This window comes from Mchenga conophoros, linkage group LG16 (genome assembly GCF_057382185.1).
Source record: "Mchenga conophoros isolate Kocher_MC1m ecotype Shallow Benthic linkage group LG16, M_conophoros_male_GT1.1, whole genome shotgun sequence".
Taxonomy (NCBI): domain Eukaryota; kingdom Metazoa; phylum Chordata; class Actinopteri; order Cichliformes; family Cichlidae; genus Mchenga; species Mchenga conophoros.
The window spans coordinates 12,589,158-12,611,148 of NC_140541.1; the positions used below are offsets into that span (position 1 = coordinate 12,589,158).

Below are 21,991 nucleotides of genomic sequence, written 5' to 3' on the forward strand. Positions count from 1 at the left end.
AGCTGTTCTCTCCTTTTCATAGTTTTTGATTCTCTTCTCTAACTGGTCTGGATGTATATAAATCCGCACACTTATATATGTTCTTTCACATATACATATATATTAAAGTTCAGGATGTTCTGATTATCTGTAAAAAAAAGCAGCAGTGAGTAAGTGGAAATTTGGTTCATAACTAGATGAGTGTCTTCCACTACTTTCTACTCTACATTTAATGGATTCATTTGGGAAATGATTAGTGATTAATCTGTAAAGAACACAATCATTATTTGCTTGTTTTTAACTGAATGCATATTTATAATCTAATATACAGTACACATAACAGTCACAGTGACCATTACTCTGCCTGGAGCACTTTTTAAAAGTAGTAATACATTGTCCTGAATATAATAACTTCCTTTGATATTTTCACTGCATGACCTTCCCCATATGTCAGTAAGTCTCTGAGTACTTCCTCCCCACTTTAAATAACAGAGGCATCCCACTAACAAACTTATTGTTTGTCGCAAAGCGTAATTTATTTTCTGAATACATCCAAAGACAATCAAAAATCATTGATCAGCAAGTACTTTGTATACTTCAGCTGAAACTATAATATTCTATATTTTTAAAAGCCCAGCCTACTCCTGAAGGACGTTGTGCACCTCATATGTCACATCCATATTTCTAAGCCCAATGATGATGACGCAACCCATTCAATCTGCTGTTGCTGTGCCACAGACCGTGACAGGGCAGAAAATGGGATGTGTGGGTGTATAGCAACTGACAGGAGGAAGAGGAGTGTTGGACGATGTGTGGGTGGTGGAGGCGTTGAAATTCCTCCCTCATTATCCTCTCTCTCTCTCACCTCATGTTTCAGAAAGCAAAAAAAAGCCAAGCATGTGCCCAGGAAGCTCCCCGCCACCGCTGACCGCATCACCGTCACTCGTTGTGTTTTGGTGGCGGGTGACTGTGGAGGTTAATATTTTAGTACGTGTGAAAGCAGGCGGACAGGACCTGATAATGCCCTGAGTGATGTAATGCACTGTTTCTGTGCTCAGTGTGAAAGGGGTGAGGCGGTACATATGGTGTGTGTTTGCATGTGTGTGTGGTTACTGAGAACCTTCACAGACATGTGTGTGTGTGGTTACACAAAGGGGATTCGGTGTTTGATTACCCAATGTTTGACTTATCCCCTTACTATAATTTGCAACGCCGGCTCCCATTACAACGGCGCCTCAACCTGAACAACCTGTGCTTTTTCATATTCCAGCAGTGCCACATACAGACAGGCAAACATGAGAGTGTAGTTCCATGTAATTCTGACCTATGAAGAACTTCACTTCACTTCTATGTGTTGCCAATATCCTTTGCGATGTTTTCATCCATTTAGTATGAGAAAAGAATTCCCACAACTATCACTGACAATAAGTCACTGATGCCGGAATGAGCCTCAGGGAATTTATAACTGAAGCCAAAGAGAGACAACAAAAAACAACAACATCCATTTTGTTTTCTCTATTTACATTTCGACTTTGAAAATTTTTGCCATGATCATAAAAATATAAGGCCTGGATATAATTTCTGGATTTTGGATCATTACAACCCATCTACGGATTAGGGCAAAATGATCAGCCCCCTGTGAAAACTTTTGATTTAACAGGAGGGCTGATAATTTTGTGTCCAGTACCCAGAACAACTGCCAAGACACGAGTGAATGACTTAGCCAAGTTGGGAATTTTAGTGTCAAAGACGATAATTACTAGAACCCCAAAGGAATGGACTGTGAGGCTGCAGACCAAGAAAAGCTCCATTCCTACAAAAGAGAAACCTTCAAGCCACACTGAGCTATGCTAAATACAACCTGGAGAAAGATTACATTTACTGGAAGTTCATCCTTTAGTCAGATGAGATTAAACTAGAGCAACAACAAAGACACTGCTTATATTTAGAGAAAGAAGATTGAGGCGTACAACCAATAGAATAGTAAAGCATGGTGGTGGGAGTATTATGCTGTGAGGGTGCTTCAGTATGTCTGGAACTGAGAATCTCGTGAAGGTGCAAGGAATAATGAAGAAAGAAGGATATTTGTAGATTTTGAAAGAAAACTGCAGTCAGCAGCAAAACTTGTCGCTTTATCTTCCAACGACATGTTACTGATTGGACTCCCCAAAGCCCTGATTTGAATCCCATTAAAAAGTCTGTGGCCTGGCCTAAACTGAATGGAAGGCCAAGGTCCAAGCCACACTACCATCAAATCTGGAGGAGCTTGAGATCTGCCAAAGAAGAGTGAGCTGCGATTGGTCAGGAGACTTATTGAAAACTACAAGAAATGACTGCAAGCTGCTAGTTTTGCTTTTTTGTTAAATAATCATGTTTCTTTCTGCAAAGCAAAATAATGTAAGCATTCAAAATAAAACCAGGATGTTTGGAAAATGCTGTGTTAAAAACCCATTGCTCTCTTTAACAGTACTTGGGAAATACATTTTTTTTTCATAGGGGTCTAATAATTCTGATCTCATCTGTACATTTTTTTCTATAGCTCTAGAGGAGATAGAAAAGGGTCCAGTGACTAGAAGATTCATACCAAGTAAAGAGCTGTATGGTTGAGGTCATTCACTTCAGTTCACTTCTTATGAATTAAGGTTGCCAGTCTGTCAACAAAATCAACGGAAAGACAACCATTCACACTCACTTTCCTACCTGTGGCCAGTTTTGAACACCAGTTAATCTGACTTGGGTGGAGCACTGGGCGGTGAAGCCAGAGCATTTGGAGAGAACCCATGCAGGGAGAATGTGCAACCTCCACACAGAAAGGCGTCAGCCAGCTGGTGGATTCAAATACAGGACTTTCTTGCTGCAAGGCAAATGTGTTAACCACCGTGTCTGCAGTAATTTATCTTTGGCAGGCATCAGTGACAACAAGCATGACACTGATTAAGTCAGAAACAACATAAATACTATGAAATGGAAGAGCTGGAGTAGAGGTAGGGTTGCGAAGCAGCTTGCAGAGGCTGCGGGAGCTGTAATTAGGCTTAACCTTAGCCCTCAAAGGGTTAAAGCAGCTTAAACCTCTGAGGGCTTAGTCATCAGCCTAACCCTACCATAACCCTGTAAAAATGTGAATAGTTTCTGATGTGTGTCAGACTGTTTTCTAAATTCCATCATTGCCAAGATTTGGGAAAGGAATTTCACGAAAACATTAACTACATGTTCTGAATTCCCAGGGTTAGGTTTCGGAGTATCACTGATGACTTTGAACAACGTGTAGCATGTTTATCTTTACAACCTTATTTAGTTGTTAAAATGATAAAGTTTAGTACCTAAAATTTTTATGTCCTTGTCCTTTAGTTTAATCATTTGGCAAGGCAGACACAACATGGTATCATTAACAAAATGACTGCCAAATGTCAGCTTTTTCTTGTAAAGGTAATACTGTTTAATCAATATGTTTGTGAGCAGAGCTCTGGCCAGCATGTGTTTTTCAACCATATCTTAGTTAAGTTCAAACCAAATCGCAAACACACACTAACACATGCAAGTACATAAAAAAAAACATCTGTGTTCTCACAACTTCTCTCCCCTAAAGCACCAATTTTCCAGTTAACTCAATTGTTTTAGCTTTGCGCTTTAACCACTGCTGCCAAACTGTACACACACACATGCATACCACCTCTCCTGTGGTTTTACACATCTTCACTGTGACCCATGATGAAAACACAAGAGGCTGGTTATGTGATGTACCATGTCCTTTAATTGAGGAATGAGCAGTGTGTGTGTTTGTGTCCATGGGGTAAGGGTATGTGTCTATGCTGAGGTGTCACTGCTGTTTGAGGGCAAGCTGAATGCATCCTGCAGGAAGGCAGAGTAGTTGATGTTTTTCACGGCTGCTCGGCCACCATCAAACCCCACATCGACTTCAAACTGGAAACAGGAACAGGAACACACACGTCACTTTGAGCAGATTCAAATACTTAGTGTTGTAAATAATTGATCATTCTGGTGTCCAGCTTTATTTTACTATTTCTTTCTCTCCTCTGTGACTGTTTGTGCTTCTCTGTGATAACGCTCTCCTTTATTGTTCTTTTATTTGCTTGACTCTGCACTATGACTTGACTATGCACTTTTGCACAAATGAAACATTTCAGAGTGTAGCAAAAGGGCTATTTAAAATAGCACTGCTTTTTCAAACGTTAACAAAACTGAGGGCTGTCTTTTACCTCCATTATACTGATTAAACCCTAGGAAACAAAGGAAAATCCTGCTTACAAAAGTGCCATTTAGCACTTTCCACTTTTTTTTTAAATTGTTTCCAAGATAAAGTAAAATGAACAGAACAAAAGAATGATAACAGCAGAGGCAATAAGAAAATCAGCAATGCTAAACAGCGAGCTGGAATGCAGCAAATACCAAAAAGGCACGCAAGGAGAAGTTAGTTTGTCTGGACCTGCCAACGTGACATTCCTGTTGTTCTTGACACCTTAAAAAATGTTAAAAAGGTGCAGTGGCCATTTTTGGTCTCTTCGAGGGTTTGCCTTGGAGATTTTTTAGGACGGCAGAGTAGTTGAGCAGAGACTGAGCAATGAGTTTGGGCTTAGAAGCAGGCGAGGAAAAAAGCAGCTGGAAACCATGGCAGAGGAAAATGGAGAATAAATTAAGCACAGTGTCAGTATACACACACACACACACACACACACACACACCGTGAGCACATACACAGATTCCTTCACTCTTGTTCTATTCACGCAAGTCTGGTGAATATCTCTCCTGCTCACCTGTTTCTGCTTAGATTTGGCTGTAGCGTAGCATGCCGAATTTGTATTACACAGGAAAGATACACGTAAATAGAGAAGAAGAGAAGAGCTACTTCTTTTTGACCACCTCTGTATGTATGTCTCTCTCAAGACATTTGCCTTACACACACACACACACACACACACACAAACACACACACACACACACACACACACACACACACACACACACACACACACACACACACACACACACACACACAAATTGTCTTCTTATCCGATGACTGTTCCTTTCCGCTCACTTGATTCTGCCTTTGGCTCACTCATCCACTGAGTGATTGCAGGTTAGAGGAGAACGTAAACTCATTTTCAGTTACCCCTATTTAAAAAATCTGTGCACATGCTGTGAAATCACTTACTGTCTCTCACTGAATTGACTCTTTCTTCTTGCTTTATTTGCTTTATAGTTCCTGCTTTTTCTCACCTTTAAGGTGTCTTCAGGCATCACGGGTGGAGCAGGGTGCTCTAACCAGTTAATACCAGCAAGGAAGGCATAGTAGTCAATCTCATCTCCATCTGCAAACCTGAATAAAAGATGCCATCCACTTGAGAAACTGTTTTTTTGTGCTTCATGGTCACAGTCGCTGGAGCTTATTGAACCATTTTGCAAACTAAAATTTAAGAATTGCTTCCTTTTCAAAAATAAGTCACAGATGGAATTACACATTAATTATCAGACTCCTGCAATTTTTGCTTATTCTTCCAGTTCCAGCTGCCCCAAAGGTGCTACAATAATCATGTACTTTCTGTTTGTCTGTGGCTTCTGGAAAATCCAGTCTGAGTCAGAATCTCTGTGGCTTTCATACATTTTTTGTTGAAAGGTGAAATATTTTCAGTTTGCACGGATGCATATTGGACTGTATTCACACCACCTGGGCCAAGTTTAACCCATCTTCTGCACTTTATCTGCACTACTTCAAAACTTTTCTTCGCAACTTGTAACAACAACTGTAAAGCCAAGTATGATTTTTTTTAATGTGGAATAAAAATAAACAATGTAGACTTCAGAGAAAACAGAAACTACCAAACAATATTCTGGGCTGACAAAAGCAGCCAAAAAAATACGAAGAAATTGTCTTTAAGATTTTTAAAATGTAGTTTTCTCAACCATCAGGAGATGTTAGTGCAGATTGTGATTGGGATGTCTACTTGATGTCTTATATGTCTTACCCAGTCAAATACCCCCAACACAAATAATAACAAATAAAAACAAAACTGAGTCTAAACACTGAAACTAAATAAATCAAGCTGAAACAAAAAAATGAAACGCACACTGGAAACCAACTGAAAATGGAAACCAAAATTTCAAGTGCAATTAAAAAAAACAACTCTGGTCAGAACACACCTTTAAATATTTATAAGATATGTCCTTGAAAAGATTGTAACAAGGCACCATTTCTTAATTTTTGTGGTTTTCAGTTCGGTAGAGATTTTTTTTGTATGACAAGAACAATCCCGGGCACAGATTGCGGACTGCACTTCACCTCGGTGAAAATAAACCTTTCTGAAAAGCCTTCTGAAAATGTTCTGACATTTTTGAGGGGACCTTGAACTGCTCTACTCTAAACTGATTTGTGGGCTCTTACTTGCTGAGAAGACCTTCGAGCAGGCTGTTGGGCACGGGAAGGTGGAAAGCTTTACAAATGGTCCTTATCGCTTTTGTGGAGAGACGTTGTGTCCTAAAGAAAAAAACAAAACAAGCGCACAACATATCCAACATATGGTAGAGCCAAAAGCTGCAGCTACAGTTCAGACTCGCATTGGCTGTGAGCCTGCTGTTTGTAGAGACATTTGAGAAAGGCTCTAAGAAAAAAAACAAAACAAAACATGTTGGTTAGAGGCCAGTACATTACATCAGAGACAATGTGCCATCAGCAGCAACATGAGCTGGCCTTTGTTGTTAGTTTAACATAAAGTACATGTAATTCCCATAAGGACTGACATAAATTCAGTGCTAGTGGAAAACGTTTTAAAGTGATATCGTATTTGGACAATGTGTGTAAAACAGAGGATGTCTGTCCTGCAAGAACACTTATTCTCCACAGTAATGACCGCGAGTCCAGAGGCGCCGTTCTTGTCATGCCTTCCTTATTACAGGGACGCTGATGAACAAGTTGATGCCTATCAAGGGTGTCTACACTTGTGTCACATAAACAAATCAGCAAAAGTGGGTTAAAGGTCCTATCAAGTGGATGAGCAGTGTGTGCGCATTAAATATGTGATTTTATGCACAAAAACAAAATGAAGGTGACAGACAATGAAAAACACACATAATAGACTCAGGAGACTGTGTGTGTGTGTGTGTGTGTGTGTGTGTGTGTGTGTGTGTGTGTGTGTGTGTGTGCGCGCGTGCGTGCGCACTGGGCTAAACAGGTCTTAAGGATCCATCTGGTTCCCATGCTCCGCTATGGCATTGCTGGAACTAATCGTTGCTCTGAGGTATGGGGGCCACAGGCTGCACGATTGATGCCTTGTTGTGACGCTATCTGCCTGTGTGTTTTTCTGTGTGTGTCTGTGTTTATGTTGCAATAGTATTTTGCCTTACTTGTGTCGATCGTGATCCGCGAATGCTCTGGCCATTTTAGGGAATTCTTCAAAGGCCTTCTTCTTGAGGAAGTCCTGGGCCACAGCCAGCATCAAGCCCACGTCCACCTGGGTCTGCTCGCGCTCTGAGAAACACCGGCCCAGCACCAGCACCTCGTGCTCAGACAGATTGCAGTCCAGTCCCAGCAGCAGGCTCCTATGTGGGGAGAAAATAATACACAAAAACTGATGACAAATGAATTAACCCACATCTCACAATCCTTTAAGGTTGTTTTCACACCTACAGTTCACTTACTCTGGTCCAAATCAGCTCATGAGTATCTAAACACGAAGATTTGGTTTCTGGTTACCAGATAAAACTCGAAGGGGAACTCCAAGTGAACCAAAATGTGTTGCTACAAAATAAGTGAGAACGTGTAGTATGCTTATTGGTCAGATGTGTCTGGAGCAACAAAAGTAAATAGAGGAAAGAGGTTGAGGTTATGTTCTCGCTGAGTGGATAACATGGAGAACTTACATTCAATTTATAGCTGGCCCATACTAACTGTTTTATTCTCCATTTTCCATAAAACGAAGAGAGTTCGACTTAGAATTTGATTTAAACTGACTAAACCCTGCAGATGTGAAAACACCCTTAATATACTGTGCACAGGATTTCTCTTTGCTTTCATGTGTCACTTATTATATTTACATCCCTAGAATTGGATAGGAACAAATTAGTCTCCAGTAAATCACTATTTAAACTCCACATATGTAGTGATTAACTGTCCTTTTCATCACTTTATGGTTGGGAACTAGAACCCTTCTCTCGGTCTCGTCCAAGTTACCACACTCTGCTAACAGGAGGTGCTGGCAGTAATTTCACCTTGGAGAACTGAATACATTGATCACGTACTTCAACACTTGCGGGCTAGAGATTAAACTGCAAGTGCTTTTGCTTCATTACTGTACCTTATCGACTCAAAAGGGATGAAGCCAGTGTTGCTGGGGTCACTGAGAGTCAGAAACTTCCTGATCTCACACTGTTTCTCCTCCGGAAGGGACCTTAGTTTGCTAATGATGATGCCCATGTTGGCTCTGGGAAACTTTAAAGGGTAACACAGAAAACATGCTTAATAGAATAGAATTAGAATAGAATTCAACTTTATTGTCATTGCACATGCACAGGTACAGGGTAACGAAATGCAGTTAAGGAAATAATAGCACTTAAGGAAAAGCGGACTGCTTCATGCCCCCGAGACAAAAAACTAAAACCAGCTTGAGCTGATTTCTTATTTTTCCTCTTTACCTCCTCAGCATGCTGCTCCATGTACTTGAATGTGTATTCATCAGCATCCAGAAGCTGGAAGTTGATGCTGTTAAGGCAGAGGGTAGCTCCCACATACAGATCCTGAGCTGTAAAGTACTGAGACAGCTGACTCTTAAACAGCTCCTGGCCTGGCTTCTTTACACGACCGCGCTCCAGAAACTTACCACCAAGAACACCTACAACATGGGACAGAGTGTAGAAAGAAAGCTTCTGTAATACTTAACTACATGTATCCGAACCATGAGGGTCATCGATTTGTATCTCAGGTCCTACGAGTGTTTCTGTTGCAAATGAGGATGGAAAGTTTTTACCTGAGTTCTTCTGTGGGCGTTCAAACACACTGATGGTGTCATTGGAGAGGTAGAAGGAGATGATGAAGACCCGCTCTCTGTCAACTGGATCAGCTGTAATCATCTTAGCTTGGAAATTCAGCACTTTACTGTCCAAGCCATACCTGTGGAGACAGGCTCACAGTAGAGTTCGGGGCTAGCACTAACACACATATAGTGAGAGATAGAGTAGAGATAAAAAACTTTCACTAATTTGATTGTGACTGTGACTTAAACTCATCGAACCTGTCTTTCGCCATAAATTTCTGGAAGTCTTTCCGTGGTGGCTTGGGCAGGAGGTGCTGGCAGAAGCTAAGCGAGTCCTCCTCTGAGCCAAAGCCGTTGTAGGGGGGCACAGGTCTCGGGGGCTTAGGGGCTGGCGGAGCTTTGTACTGCAACGGGGTGAAGTCCTCTAAGAGGAAGCAGAAGAAAGAAGAGACAAAACATTTAAAAGAAGAAAATAAACCCAGGAGGAGATCACAACGAAACAGGTCACCTATCCCTGAGCTGACCCCTGACTACTCAGAGCAAGAAGGGACACTTCCATCACAGTGACCTGTCAGCGGGGCCTCTGTCTTGTTTCCTACTGTGACTAATGCAGCAAGCCCCCAAAACCTGCCCAGGGTGGCAGTGAGCAAGGATACACTATAAGGTTTTTCCCTGCTGGGGAGTAAGTGCCTTTAACTTTAACTGGAGGCCCAGGTGTCTTTTGTCAGTTCATCAGTGGTGTTGAACACTTTCTGTTTTTCTAATAAGCGTCAAGCAATAAGCGCTCTCTATAGACAGAAAGCAAATCTATCCTGTACCATTGGATTCAGGAATCACCTCCACAAGAAAGACGGCTTTGGCAGATGCTTGCTCTTACTGCCCCCAAGTGTTTATATTAATGCAATGCAAGACACAAGTGAAAATCCCCAGGAAAAAATATGTCACTGTAAGCATTTTCTTACATCAGTTATTCCATAGGTGTATACATAATGCAATTTTTTTTTTCAGTTGACAATCCTGTCCAAAGAAACAATGCAAACATTTTTAGTAATACTGAAATAAAGAAATCAACAGCACTGCAGTAGTGTTTACCGTACCGATGCCATATTTGGCGCGGTAGTAGTGTTTGGTGAAGTCATCACAGTCAGCGAGGATTACTCTCCTGCCCCACACATTCACTTCCCCACCTATGATTAAATCACAGTCCTTGTAGAATTCCTCGTGGACAGCTCCGGTCTGCAGGTGAGAATAGAGATAATGACACGAGTAAACAAAACAAAAACTTATATAGAATCTTACTTGTTGAATTGAATTACTTAAACACACATGAATTGGATGGTTATATCTATTAAGAGCCTGGTGCTGAGTGGATACAGGGAGTGGGACATGGTGATCGAAGAATCCTGTATTAAAATCCACAGCAGAAATTATGTCAGCAAAAATGGTGGAATAAGATTAACGCTCTGTGGAAGCATTTTAAAACCTTATTTTGGGTCAAACTCAGGAAACCTTTTATTTCTGATAAGACTGATGGTTGCATACAGGCAAAACTGAAAATTGATGGAATTATTATTTAATACAGAAAAGTGTGGTCAAACATAATCTGTGTTTGATTAGCAACAGCTTCTTTTTCAGCATGACACTGCCAACGCAGTAAAAGCATATCTGAATAGAGAAACACACAATGGAACATTATCAGTCATGGACTGGCCTCAGCAGAATCATTTTAGCAGTGTGGCATCATCTTCACAGAGAACAGAACAAAAAGCAGCCAACATCCAAAGAAGAACTTTGAAAGTCTTTGAGAGCTATTCCTAAAGGATAGTCAAAGAAATTAGAAGAAAACCCACCTAAGAGAGTTCAGACTGTGAAGTATAAAGGTGGTCATACTTTGACTTTCAAGGTCTTGTACATCCTCTGTTTTTGCCTTATATATTGTATTTCCACATATGTACACACATGTTTCAATAAATTGCCTCTATTTCCTAATTTCCTAGCAAAATATGGAGGAAATGAGGAGTGACACAAGAGGTTTGCACAGTATTGTATTAACTGAAAAAGGAAGCTGCCTTCCCCTAGACTGGATTACTGGATTGTAATTTGACGCATATTTTATCCTCTAACTCTAATCGAGTGTCTTAATAGCTCGTTTTAGGTTTAACCTCTGAGATTCATGTAAATCTCGCTAACTGCCTAGCCTCTCAGTGACCTCTCAAATAACATCCCGTTAGCATGTTTGTAGTGTGAGCGTGGCTGAGACAGGACATACTTTGAGGCTGTCCAGTATGTAGCGGTTTCCCATAGTACTGGAGGTGAGCACGTTGAGCACCGTGCGGTCTGTTATCTCTCCAGGCTGCTTGACTTTGGCTGGAACATGCTGCAAAAGGGAAACAAGTGCGGACAGGAAAAATACAGAAACTGTTAAACAAAAATTATTCTTTATAAGTAAATACCATTCTGCATGCACACAACTGGTAAGAGAAATAAAAAGACGGATAAAAGACTGAAAGAGAGAGGGAGAAGCAGATCAACAAAATAAGACTGAAGAAGGAAACGAGATCTGTCGTTAAGGACACGGTGATTTCCCACTGGATGGCAAAGTCTGCTCAACCTTTAAGGCTGACATTTAATAAAAAGGCATCGGAGCAAACAACGTTACTGGACTGAAAACACATAGTTATACATTGACATGATTGATGCCTGGATGTCCTTCAGGATGAATTAAGCTTGGTCAGTCAGTAACTGGAGGAGAAAGCCTACATGCTTGAGGGAAACTGGGTGCTAAAGCAGTCCTGTCAGAGTGAATGAGGTCTCCATGAAAGCAGGAAGACGAAAAGAAGCAACACAACCAGAAAGAGGGACACTGCAAGCCTTTAGGTTAGGAGTAACCATCTTTAAAAGTTAACAAAAACAAAGAAATAGCAAAACTTCAAGCTCAAAAAAGCCCTTATTTATCCTTTTGTATAACCCTGCCTGTGCTTTTTTTCTTTACTCTCTCATTTCTCGACAGCTGTTATCGCGCTCTTATCACGCTGCTTTACCTACCTTAGGTAGTCTGCAGCGACGAAGAAATTTGTTCACTTTGTCTCTGCCAGAATTTGGGGGGATCACCTCCCGGATCTCTATGGTGTCATCAACCAGGAAGTAGTGCAGTATGAGCTCCCGCAAGTCAACATAAATGCTCTGTGAGTCATCCCAGAAGCAGTAGAAGCGCAGGACTTTGCGGTCATGGTCCAAGAACTGCTTCAGCGTATCATGTCTCTCATATGGCCGAAGTGGCTGCATACTCTTTTTGAGCTGAAAGCGTGAAACAAATAGATTATTCGCTATAACTTTCTTTAAAAAAAATAAATAAAGGAGGATTAAAATATATTTCGACAGAGTTAAAAAAAAAAAAAAAGAGTTAAAATAAAATACAAACAACAAAAAATGTATTTCGGATGCCCACCTGTTCCCGTAGGCTGCTGTAGGGGTCCTCAGGTACAGTTGTAGGGTTATTTACGTGCACCCCAAGTTTTGTCAGAAAGTTCCTTGTGAAAGAGTCACAGTCAGTCACAGTGAATGTGCGAGAGTGCAGCTTCATCTGTTGGTTGATGTTGAAATGGAACAGGTTGTAGAACTGGCCTTCATTTGGAGGAGGCAGTGGAATACGGTGGCGACGAATGAGTGTTCCTATGACAGGGATCACCAACACAGTAACAAATGAGTCTGGAAACTCTCATCATATTGCAGATTTTTGGGCCACTTGGGAAAAAGCAGAAGATTAACAAAAATCCAAACCCAATCCCAAAAGAGTTGTGATGCTGTATAGAATGTAAATTAAAACAGAATGCAATCACTGACAAACTCATAAACCCATATTTGTCTGGAGAAATGTCTTTTTGCAAGAGACAAAGCTGAAAATCAATGCTGGATGCCCATGATCATCGCCACCCCGAAGGCATCTAATACAGGCATGGTTTTATCATGGAAATCACTGCATCAGCTCAGGAACACTTCCAGAAATCACTGTTCACTTTCCACAAATGGTTGGCAGAAACGGTTAAAGCTCAATCATGCAGAGAAGAAGCTGTATGTGAACAACGCCACCATCTTCTCTGAGCAAACACTCATTTAAAATTTAGAGAGGCAAAGTAGACTGCATCTGTAGTCAGACGAATTAAAATGCAATATTTGAATTTCTTCTTCTTCATCTTCCTCCCATCAAATTCAAAAGTGACCTTATTTTTTTCTTAAAAATGTTACAAGTTTTTATCATGAGTAAAATGTGAGTTTATCAGATTTGCAACTCATTTTATTCTGTTTCCATTTATATTTTGCATAGTGTCTCATTGTTTATTTATTTATTGAGGCTGTAATTGAATTTAAGCAATATTCTCAAGATATTTCCTGTTATATCACAGACACCTTGGGGAATGCCACTGTTCTTGTACTCCGGCTCCACAACCTGTATGGTATCGTCTTCCAGGAAGAAGTAGATCTTACACTTTCTGATTCTGTACGTCTCAGACTGAGCCTCAGGTACAGTCTCCTGGAAGTATGCATCAAAACACAGAACCTAGAAGAACAAAATGATATTTTGTGGCTAAAATTACTCAAATGACAAATGCGAAATGATTACAGGCTTTAAAAAATACCAGGCTTTAATTTTTTTTTTACTTGAATGAGTAACACAAGATATTGGAAGCTTTAAACCTTAATAACAGACATGAAAAAAAAATAACATAAAGCTATACCATGTCTGTCTGAGTGGAGAATTAAAATCAGTTTCTATTATTCACCTGTTTGTCAAAGGTTACCCATGGTGGTAAACCGGTACCACTTCCTATGGGATAGACGGAGTACTTTGGTTTAATCTCCTGACCAACTAAATGTTCTCCTCCAATGCCTGGCTTCTCAGACCCAACCAGCATAGGGACTCCACTGGAATAGTTAAAATGTTGGGATTTGTGGAATCTCTCCTTCCCCAGCTGTGGTACAGAAAGGAGAAAGTATATCTGAGCACTTTCTATTAAAAACATGTTAAATAGACTGGTTCTTATATGCCTGAGTACTCAAAGCGCTTTCTAAACAGCATACATCACTCACCCACTCGTACAACCACTTTTATCTGAGCTTAAGCGCTCTCTAGCTAACAGGCGACCTGGGGTTAGTTTCTAGCTAAGGAAGTCGCCTGCTAACGAAACTCGGTAATTTGCGAGAAACATACGAAGTGTCGTAAACTTACTCTTTCATTGGGAGAGTTCCCTGGCAGAAACGGTAAAGCCATGGTGGTAATACTTATAACTGTTGGATTACTTTCTCCATAAAACTCAGCGGCCCTGAAGTTCCAACGGTCTGTTATTGGTCTGTTACCATGGAAACGTCTTTTGGGGACACGTCTCTTAGCAACAAAAAGAACCAATGAAATATTTTTATTTTCATAACAATATTCAAATTATTGCTGTTCATCGTATATTTTGATGCTAACATAGCCAATTAAATAAAAAAGAATTTATAAACACATTATTTTTCCTACAAGTTAAAAAGTGCAACAGAGCGTAAACTGTGTACTTATGTACTATTTATATATTAAAGTTTACAAATAGTATCAGAGTTGGCATAATATAACCACCACTACTAAGGTAATTAAGTAATTATCCCTGTAAATAATACCTTGCTGTTTAGAGTTTACTGTACATTCTGATGATTTGGAAATAATTCTTGCTTGAACTTTTACACCATCTAAAAGCCCTCTGTGTCTACCTAAGAAATTATAATTTAATGTATGCCACACACATCCTGCAAAAATTTAACTTGGACTCAAGAATACATTATAACACATCCTGTTTCCTTGTAAACTGTAAACTATTATGCTTGTAGGGCATACAAAAATAAATGGCCAGAGTAGCAGCTCATTTTTGTTTCTAATTATAAGTGCAAACTAAAACATTTTACAAAATCCAAGTGAAAGTAAACCAAAGCATGGATGAATGTATACTAACAGACTTCAAAGGCATCCGAGACTAGGTTTCTTCATCTGTACAGTTAAATAAACTGCACTGTAAATTGAATTAGACACAATTAAACATATTTCTTTATTTTTATTTACTTACATAATAGTCAGACCACAGCCTTCAGTACCCAAAGCGATGCTAAACATAATAGACCATAAAAAACAGAGACCGCAAAGACTGGTGTAACCCAGTTTTTACTTTGAAGATGATTGATTATAATGTGTTAAACCAAAATATAAAAATTAACAGTGGCACTGATGGAATACCTTAAAGACATGCATCCCCTGCCAGGTGTAGGTGAACTGAAATCTATTTGCCCCAACTGTGCACAACCACAATGGGAAATCTTTCCTTCTGGAACACTGTCCCGTTTTTTTAATAAATACATAATAACAGAAACATTCTGCTGGGTTTCCTTTTTTGATTTAATTTACATGATATGTATTATTATTTGGCGTTAAAACTGGAGTGTTTCAAGATGGCCATTCTGGGCTAATAAATAAGTCCCATGTCTATATCAACAAGTATGGTGTTATAAACAGAGGGGTTTGCAATGCAGCTTAAGTAAAAACACAGAGCTCCAAGCTAAACTGGTATCTGTTGGTCACTTGCTGTTAAAACACTTGAGAACTTTTCAGCAAAGACTTATAATTATCCCCTATAGCTTTTTATAACATCAGAAACATAACACAAAAAAACCCCAATAACTCTTCTCATTCGGTAGGTCCTAAGATGCCAGGCCGAGCAGGAATCCTCCGATGAAGCCACTTGTGACGACAATGTTTTTCTTCACAAACTCTCTGGACTGAAAGACACAAACCATATTTCATATGACACAGTCACTTTTTCGTTGTAATGGGAGGGTGAAAATGATCTCACAGTCAACCAGACAACTCACAACAAAATTACCTTCTCAACAAATGTGTTGAGCTCAGGGACTGCCTGATCTGTTCCCTTCTTTAACTGCTTCTTAGCTTTGTTGACATCCTTCTCTACTCGCTTCCAGTCCACTTGGATATAGCCACTGTTGTTAGCTACCTGAAGAAAGACAGATTCATGAAAACAATGTCAATGTGTTGAAAAGCTTAACCTGCACATATTTATGCAGGGCGATGCAATAATACCTGTAAAAGCAGAAGGCCTCCCCCCACTGCGGTAGCAGCAACTTTTCCAACCTTCTGGAAGAGGTAACCTGCACACCTAAGGCAAATTGAAAAGAGAGCCTAGTAGCTGATCTAACAATAATAATGACACAAGTTAGCCTAACAATGACCATTGTAAGGTGGCCATTCACTGTCATAAGGTTTGCATGATGTGAAAGGTTCCACTGATAAAGTGTAACTAAGACACTGTTTGCAAGATACCTTAACTGCAGAGTTATAAAGTTGGGAGTGTGAAATTTGTTTTCTTAAGTGATGGCAAAATACAATTTTGTCTCTCTGCTTCCAAAGAGCCAGGCCTCCTGGTCATTTTTTAAAGCGGCCTTGAGCAGTAGCTCTCCAGCCCTTCTGATGCTCTTTTAATGTTTTTCTTTGGACGTTCCTTTACAAGTTCTGAGGTATGCCAAATGACACAAGAACTGGGTTGTAAATAACTTGTCAAAAGTAATAAATTCATGAACACAGAAAATGATCTTTGATCCACCACCCAATGTCATCTCTAAAGTGTTTGATTTGGAAACTGAAACTAAAGAATGAAACTGCTGCCATACACGCTGCTAAAGGCATACCTGGATAATTACATTACTGAAGCAGTGTGAGATCATCATGACAAAGAATGGAACAAACAGCATTCAAAGGAGAACTTTGAAGAACTATCTTTGAAGAGTGCTTAAAGGAATTAGACGAAAGCTTTCTGAGGAGACTTCGGGCTGTTGAAGAATACTCATGACCATGATCACTTAAAAGGTCATGAGTATTGTATAAACTCTGTTTTTCTTATATACTGTATATATGTTTGCATGTTTCAAATACTGTCTGCACACATTTCATATTTTCCTAGGAAAGGGGAATGTGGGGTGGCTAGAGATTTTTGCGCAGTACAGAAATAAAGACATCCGTGTCCAATTAGCCAACAGAAGATATACTGTAAACAAGATGAGACACAGAGCAATTTATAACCATCTAAATCTTGAGATTTTCTCATTTTGCGTTGGGGTGTTTCTCAGCCATTCATATTTACTACGCTAAAGGCAGCATAATTTTAATGAGAATATTTACCATCCACTCACTCCACCTATTGCAATCTGTGTGGCCACAGAGTATTTTTCAGCTATGGGGCCGGAATTCTTTCCGAAAAGGCGGTTCCACCATCGCTGACGTTTAGCGTATTCTGTCAGATCCACGACCTTGTCGTAAATCTCATCTTCCACTTGTGTACATACAAGAAAAAATAAAAGACAGCTAGCATGAAATAACAATGAATGCAGCGGCGAGAAGCCTTACAAGCACAGTTATATTAATGCTACAAAATCAACATACGATTCTGGACGCTATTATCCATAACTCAACGATCAATTTTAGTAGTTTCCTGCTTTTTTACTTAAGATTTATCATGACAGAGGCAGATACCAATAGTTTCATTACGGGCTCCATTACAACTTACTAAAATTCATGGGCCTAACAATAACTTAGCATAACTACATAACTAAAGCTAACAGGTGAAAAGTTAATGTTAGCTGTAAATGGTGCGGCCCAGGACACAGTCAACGCTACAGAGGAAACGGGAAAACGTCTTCAAGGCTTCTTAGCAGCAACGCGAACGTTACTAAATGCACCCACGGTGTCGAGACCGTCCTGGATCCGAATAACATGCAATAACTTTGCAGGCCTCCTTACCCTTGCTATTCGCCATTTTGGAGTGCACTGGTCTGTCCTCAGCTGCTTTCACGTCCGGCGTCATTTGCATAAATTTGACGGTGAAAAAGAAACTGAGACATGGGCAGGCCTACATATACTGCAATGTTATACGTTGTGTAGTAGTAATAATAATAATAATAATAATAATAATAATAATAATAATAATAATAATAATAATACATGTTTTTGTTTCTTATGAAACATTTGGAGATTTTGCCAGTCTCGCAACTCCATCCAGGTTTCGCGTGACCTCCAATACACTCAGTGCACTGAAGGTTGTTAGGACACAGGTATGGGCAGCTAAAGGTGTGTTGGTTGTGACTATTTTGTTTTTTAAGAATAACTCTAAATGAGTGCATTCCAAGTGGAGATGGTTAGCCCCCTATTTTCCTAACTGATATTAGGAAAACAATTCCTGACTAATTCCTGACAATAACAGGTTTCATTTATTTAGGTTATTTTTGCACTATTAAGTTAGCAGAAGAAATTCTGCCGTGAATTCTCCATGAATGAGTTTCGTAATAACCCGGTGTGCCTAGTGGTAGAAAAAGACAAAACAGACAAACAAAAGAAAGAATCGATAGTAAATATATTAAAATGTTATTACTAAGTTTTATATAGCTTTTTATTTTTTATGGGATTTGTTTATATCTTTTTTTGGAACACCAAGGCATTGTGTTCATTCGCTAACTGACGTCCTCCTGAAGCTTAAAAAACAGATAAATAACACGGCACAAAACTTCAAAAAGGGAATAGTTATAGTTTTCTGGACTGTTTCACTTTAGTTTACTTTCTATGGTTCATTTCACAGTTTCTTCAGTCGTTCATTTTTTTAAATTCATGTTTATTTGTGTTATTTGGAGGAAAATGAGTTCCCAGTTTCTTGAGCTATCTATCTATCTATCTATCTATCTATCTATCTATCTATCTATCTATCTATCTATCTATCTATCTATCTATCTATCTATCTATCTATCTATCTATCTATCAGTCAAAAAGTACATGTGCGACGTTGCAACAAATACCCTTGGCACATATGACACTTATTTTAACCAATACGTTACCTACAAAAACAGTTACGTAATCATAATATAGCCTGAAGAACCAATCGCAGGACGTGAGGCGGGACTTGGAAACAGATTTGATGTGTGCGTGCGCGTGTTCGTTCGCGTGTTCGCAACACGTCAACAGGAGACCACCACGTGACCGCGGATGCCGCGTGCTGATTGGGCACAATGAGCAGAGGGCGTGTCGAAGGTGGCGGCATGCGTTTGCCTGTGTGACACAATTACAACAACTTTGAGCCGATGGTTGGGGAAGTTTGCGATATTATAAAATAACACTCAGTCCTACAACCCAACATTACATCAACTTCATGCATAAATTGGCACTGGAATACACGTTGAGTTTGATGTACAATGAGGAGTGTGGAAGATAACTTGAAGGGATCATTTCCTTGAGGATTTGGCAAGAATTACACTACGCCCCGTTTTAATCCTGGATAGGTGTGCAACACTTTCGTTGTGACTGCATTTTGGCGGAGTTGCTCGGTGCCGTTGATTTTCCCAGTTCTTTTCCATGAAATCGTGCGGAGTGTCGCTCACCGCCGCTGCCTCTGCTGCTGCCCGGAGTCTCGGCGTTGCTGGTAATGACGAGGAGAAAATGGCGTCGGGAAAAGCGACTGAAATCGAAGAGGACTTTCCGAAGCTAACAGCGCAAGAGAAAGAGAGCTTGGTCGGAATTGACAGGTTAGACGCTCTATTGTGTGAATAGTTTAATTCGCTTAGTTTTTTTGCAATTAATAAATTTTCTTCGCGCAGTTGGAAACAACAATTGCCCCCCCTCCCCTCCAAGTAATACGGAACCGCCTGTGTTGTCTGTCCTCTACTTGCAGTTCACTGTTTGGATTTCATAGGCTTCAAGAAGATGGCGCCAGAACGAAGGCCTTGCTGTTAAAGGTATGCCACAGAATAGGATCACAGTTGCCGCTCTCCGTTATCTCCACAGACGAGTGCATATCCCATATGAAATACGTGGTACAGACCTCCCAACGCCACTCTTGGTATAAGGCTAGCAGCGACATACACAAACCATAATTTCCCCAACTTTGAAGCTGAACCTGCGGGCTGAATGTACAAACCAGCCCTCAGTTTTACATCATTGCATTCGCAAGACAACACGTACAGTGCCAGGTACACAGCGAGCCAACTCGAGTGTATTTCTGCTATGTTTATTACTATGTTTAGTATTAAACATGCCCAAACTAGCCGACAGGGCTACAGTACGATTGCAGGGAGATGGGAATCTCCACCCTGCTCAAATCGGTGGTGTCATCGGTAGTTGAGAGTAGGTACCATGTACATAGCGTTTTATGGAGTGTTGAAAACATACTTGGCGTAGCAAAAATATTGCTTTTAACAAAACTCACAATAAGTGGAAGGCACGTGTATCGGTGAAAAAACGTATTACAGTGGTTATTACTAGTTAAGTATTGCTAGATAGTCATGCACACGTTGTAAACTGTAGGACTAACAAATTTAATACTTTGCTACCAAGCCAACTTGGTGTTTCGTATCTAAAAGCATTACAGCGAGCCTAATAATACGGTAAACGCCGACTTTTTTGACTTTTACCGAGAGGCGTTAACAGAAATATCAGTGTCGCACTATGTCGTCCGTCCCCTCCTCAGTAACGGCAGGTAGAGTTTGGTTTGTGCGTCAGCTCACTCTGTTAGCATGTAGCAGCTAACTGTCCAGTGGTTACCCGCCCCTACCCCCTTCCTGCTCTCACTTTTAGCTATTACGGCATAACCTGGAGAACACTAAGAATGAAAAACACAATGTTAGGTATTAATTTAAGCTTGCAAAAATAATGGCTGCTCAACTTGGCGCAAGATGGCGGGGATAGGGAGAAAATACCTAGCAAAGGTTTGCTAGGTGACTGGCTAACTATCAGCGGTGGCTAGGCTAACCACCATTCGCTTAAAAGATACAACGACGGTGGCGTTCAGTGTTTTAGAACAAAGGTGCACGATTAAAGTGCAAAGAAGGGTTTACAGTTGATTTCACGGTGTGTGTTGCAAACACATCAACCCTGCTCATTCAGTCAATGTTACTACAGGTGAGCTGCCTGTGCTGGATGTGTCTTCAACATGTGGCTTCTGGGTTTCTTGTTGAAGCGGTTTCTTGGGACGTTGTTTTGTCAGGGTCTACTTTCAGATTAGGGCCGAGCCATTACACTCATTCTTTGCACATTTGTGGTGTTGCTGTCCTTCATACTCTGCTGGATAGCTGGACAACCTGACCGTTCAACATCATAACGTTAAACTTACAACGTCTGGTTGTTGAGTCTTTCTTGGCGATGGTGTTTTAGATTGTATCCCATTAAATACAGTTGTGTCTTCCAAAATGAGTGCGCTTTACCTAATTCTTCTTATATTCTTTCCGCATCCTACCATTTTAAAATGTGGTGTGACTAATTCTTTGCACGATGCTCTGTTCATTGAATGGTGAATATTAAAAACAAGTAGATTTGTCGTCGTAGAGTATATAATTTGCTTAAATGGTTTCAAAAGTGGTCCTTGCTGATTGACACCGTCTCTACAGACTTCACTGCTGCACCAAAAGCAGAATTCGTGAGCAGAACAACAATAGTTTCAATGTGCATGGATTTTTAACCAGTTAATGATACATCACAGCCCTTTTTATGTTAGCGTAGTTGTATGTGCAGTGACGAATCATGCGGGAATGTTTTTCTTCTAGACCGCTAGATAAGGTGCATGGTGCACAAGAATAATGTTTTCAATTTTTTTTCATAAGGTCTTGTAATAACGAAGAGATACTGAGTCAATTATCTGAAAAAGTACTTTGCCAGAATCTCTGAAAAATATACCTCTGCTGTAAACAAGCAGCATACATATATGGAAGGTTGCCTTTTTTGCAGAGCAGTAGAACTGATCACAGATAAACACTATGCAGGTTTCAGAATCAGTGCAGCTAGTTAATTATATCTGTCTAAAAACAGTGCAGCAACATTGTGCACGCAACATAGCCGTACAGTGAGATGGATATCATTGCTTGCAAAGTACACCTGTCAGGGGAAAAAAGTGTCTATGCTAGACCGACATGCATGGGATTCAGAAGGATGGAGTGCTGCTCACGAGTTCTGCAAAACAAGA

General features: G+C 40.2%; 3 protein-coding genes across 4 annotated transcripts in view; 1 reads left to right on the top strand and 2 right to left on the bottom strand.

Moving 5' to 3' along the window:
• Positions 1-3,707: 3,707 nt before the first annotated feature.
• Positions 3,708-14,891, bottom strand: efhc2 (EF-hand domain (C-terminal) containing 2). The gene is made up of 15 exons (XM_085250207.1): positions 14,188-14,891; positions 13,742-13,930; positions 13,368-13,518; positions 12,409-12,632; positions 12,006-12,257; positions 11,230-11,337; positions 10,058-10,196; positions 9,219-9,384; positions 8,955-9,097; positions 8,623-8,819; positions 8,286-8,419; positions 7,336-7,530; positions 6,377-6,469; positions 5,215-5,314; positions 3,708-3,900 (listed from the first exon to the last, which is right to left on the bottom strand). Exons 1-15 carry the CDS (start codon positions 14,227-14,229, stop codon positions 3,784-3,786), a joined length of 2,250 nt encoding a protein of 749 aa, XP_085106333.1. The 5' UTR covers positions 14,230-14,891; the 3' UTR covers positions 3,708-3,783.
• A 132-nt stretch (positions 14,892-15,023) lies between these two features.
• On the bottom strand, positions 15,024-17,915 carry fundc1 (FUN14 domain containing 1). Its single transcript, XM_085250208.1, has 5 exons — positions 17,794-17,915; positions 17,176-17,326; positions 16,081-16,156; positions 15,866-15,994; positions 15,024-15,761 (listed from the first exon to the last, which is right to left on the bottom strand). Exons 1-5 carry the CDS (start codon positions 17,861-17,863, stop codon positions 15,684-15,686), a joined length of 504 nt encoding a protein of 167 aa, XP_085106334.1. The 5' UTR covers positions 17,864-17,915; the 3' UTR covers positions 15,024-15,683.
• Positions 17,916-19,073: 1,158 nt separating this feature from the next.
• kdm6a (lysine (K)-specific demethylase 6A) overlaps positions 19,074-21,991 on the top strand; it is a 50,776-nt gene continuing 47,858 nt past the window's right edge. For both annotated transcript variants that reach the window (XM_085250204.1, XM_085250205.1), the window contains exons 1-2: positions 19,074-19,562; positions 19,709-19,772. In XM_085250204.1, the coding sequence (XP_085106330.1) occupies positions 19,393-19,562; positions 19,709-19,772 (234 nt within the window). In that variant the 5' untranslated portion in view covers positions 19,074-19,392. The remainder of the gene's footprint in view (positions 19,563-19,708; positions 19,773-21,991) is intronic.

What these genes read in the sequence shown, in the direction of transcription:
- efhc2 (XM_085250207.1), bottom strand. Translation starts at nt 14,229, where the DNA reads ATGGCTTTACCGTTTCTGCCAGGGAACTCTCCCAATGAAAGA. An exon ending in GGGTAACCTTTGACAAACAG is followed by an intron (nt 13,519 to 13,741) that starts GTGAATAATAGA and finishes TTGTTCTTCTAG; the next exon opens with GTTCTGTGTTTTGATGCATA. An exon ending in CTCGAAGGTCTTCTCAGCAA is followed by an intron (nt 5,315 to 6,376) that starts GTAAGAGCCCAC and finishes TCTTTTATTCAG; the next exon opens with GTTTGCAGATGGAGATGAGA.
- fundc1 (XM_085250208.1), bottom strand. Translation starts at nt 17,863, where the DNA reads ATGCAAATGACGCCGGACGTGAAAGCAGCTGAGGACAGACCAGTGCAC. An exon ending in CAAAATGGCGAATAGCAAGG is followed by an intron (nt 17,327 to 17,793) that starts GTAAGGAGGCCT and finishes TATGTACACAAG; the next exon opens with TGGAAGATGAGATTTACGAC. An exon ending in GAGGCCTTCTGCTTTTACAG is followed by an intron (nt 15,995 to 16,080) that starts GTATTATTGCAT and finishes GTCTTTCTTCAG; the next exon opens with GTAGCTAACAACAGTGGCTA.